This window comes from Mandrillus leucophaeus, unplaced genomic scaffold (genome assembly GCF_000951045.1).
Source record: "Mandrillus leucophaeus isolate KB7577 unplaced genomic scaffold, Mleu.le_1.0 Scaffold1, whole genome shotgun sequence".
NCBI lineage: Eukaryota > Metazoa > Chordata > Mammalia > Primates > Cercopithecidae > Mandrillus > Mandrillus leucophaeus.
Genome location: NW_012098097.1, coordinates 12,395,009 through 12,396,442, shown reverse-complemented (window position 1 = coordinate 12,396,442; position 1,434 = coordinate 12,395,009). Strand labels below are relative to the sequence as shown.

General features: G+C 51.0%; 1 protein-coding gene across 2 annotated transcripts in view; it reads left to right on the top strand.

The window, feature by feature from the left end:
• Positions 1–1,434, top strand: part of TIMP2 (TIMP metallopeptidase inhibitor 2) — a 30,483-nt gene that overhangs the window by 2,197 nt on the left and 26,852 nt on the right. For both annotated transcript variants that reach the window (XM_011989596.1, XM_011989659.1), the window contains one exon: positions 864–972. In XM_011989596.1, coding sequence (XP_011844986.1) covers positions 864–972 — 109 coding nt within the window. The remainder of the gene's footprint in view (positions 1–863; positions 973–1,434) is intronic.

The window sequence follows — 1,434 nt, the reverse complement described above, 5'->3', positions numbered from 1 at the left end:
AAAAAAAAAAAAAAAAAAAGCCGAGCATGGTGGCACGCGCCTGTAGTCCCAGCTACTCGGGAGTCTGAGGTGGGAGGATCACTTGAGCCTGGGAAGTTGAGGTGTAGCCCCAGCCTGAGCAACAGAGTGAGACCCTATCTCAAAAAAATAAAAAATTCCTGGAAATATGCAAAAGTCATGGTCCTTCATGGTGGTCCAGAGTCATGCAGAGGTACAAAAGCCCCTCCCCAGAGATTCAGAAATGACCTCATTGGGGCGGGGGGGTGAGGGGACAGAGGTGTTGTCTGAGGATGTCACGCTCTAGATGACAGTCTTGTGCCCACCTGCTGTGATCTGCCACACTAAAAGTTGAGTGACTCCAAAGAGTCACTTCGCTATAAAAAGTCTTTTTCTTTTCTTTCTTTTTTTTTTTTTTTTGAGATGGAGTCTCACTCTGTCACCCAGGCGGGAGTGCAGTGGCGCCATCTCAGCTCCCTGCAACCTCTGCCTCGCGGGTTCAAGGGATTCTCCTGCCTCAGCCTCCCAAGTAGCTGGGATTACAGGCGCTTGCCACCACGCTCAGCTAATTTTTGTGTTTTTAGTAGAAACGGGGTTTTGCTACGTTGGCCAGGCTGGTCTCAAACTCCTGACCTCAAGCAATCCGCCCACCTCAGCCCCTCAAAGTGCTGGGATTACAGCCATGAGCCCTGAGCCCAGCTGTAACGGTCCTTTTCTAACCCATGCAATTTGCACTTCCCGGTCCTCTTTGGTGCTGGCTACACCCCGGATACAGATTGTGCCGCCCGCGGCGTTCTGGATGGGAACGAAATTCCCCGACTGTGCAGCCTCCCTCTGCTTACATGTCCTCCTCCTTGTCTTTCCAGATGTTCAAAGGGCCTGAGAAGGATATAGAGTTTATCTACACGGCCCCCTCCTCGGCAGTGTGTGGGGTCTCGCTGGACGTTGGAGGAAAGAAGGAATATCTCATTGCAGGTGTGTATGAGTGGGGCCATCAGCCGGAGGCTCACACCGAAGTGAGGCTGTTCCTAGACGCCTTCCAGGGCTCGTTTCCCAGGCTCGAGGAGTGGGGAGGTGGAGTAGCTAAGGAACAGTGAGGTAGGGTACGGAGCCCTGACACTGAACAGTGCCCTCTCGGCCCCTTCCTGTCAGAGAATGCTAGTGAATGTTCACCTACCTGCCAATTTCCTAGGAAATCTGAGATTGGTAGACAAAAAAAGTGAGCATTTTTGGCTTTTGCTCCTAAAAGGGAGGCGTGTGCAGGATGCTGGAGATGTGCAAGGCAGAGTCCCTTTCTGCCGTCGGGAGGGTGGAAAGCTTGCGTGACATCTGTTGATACTGTGCACGAGACCTGTTTGACTTATTCATTCATCTCTCTCCTTTTTTTATTGTGGTAAAATACACGTAACAAAATGTAGCCATGTTAATCATTTTCCT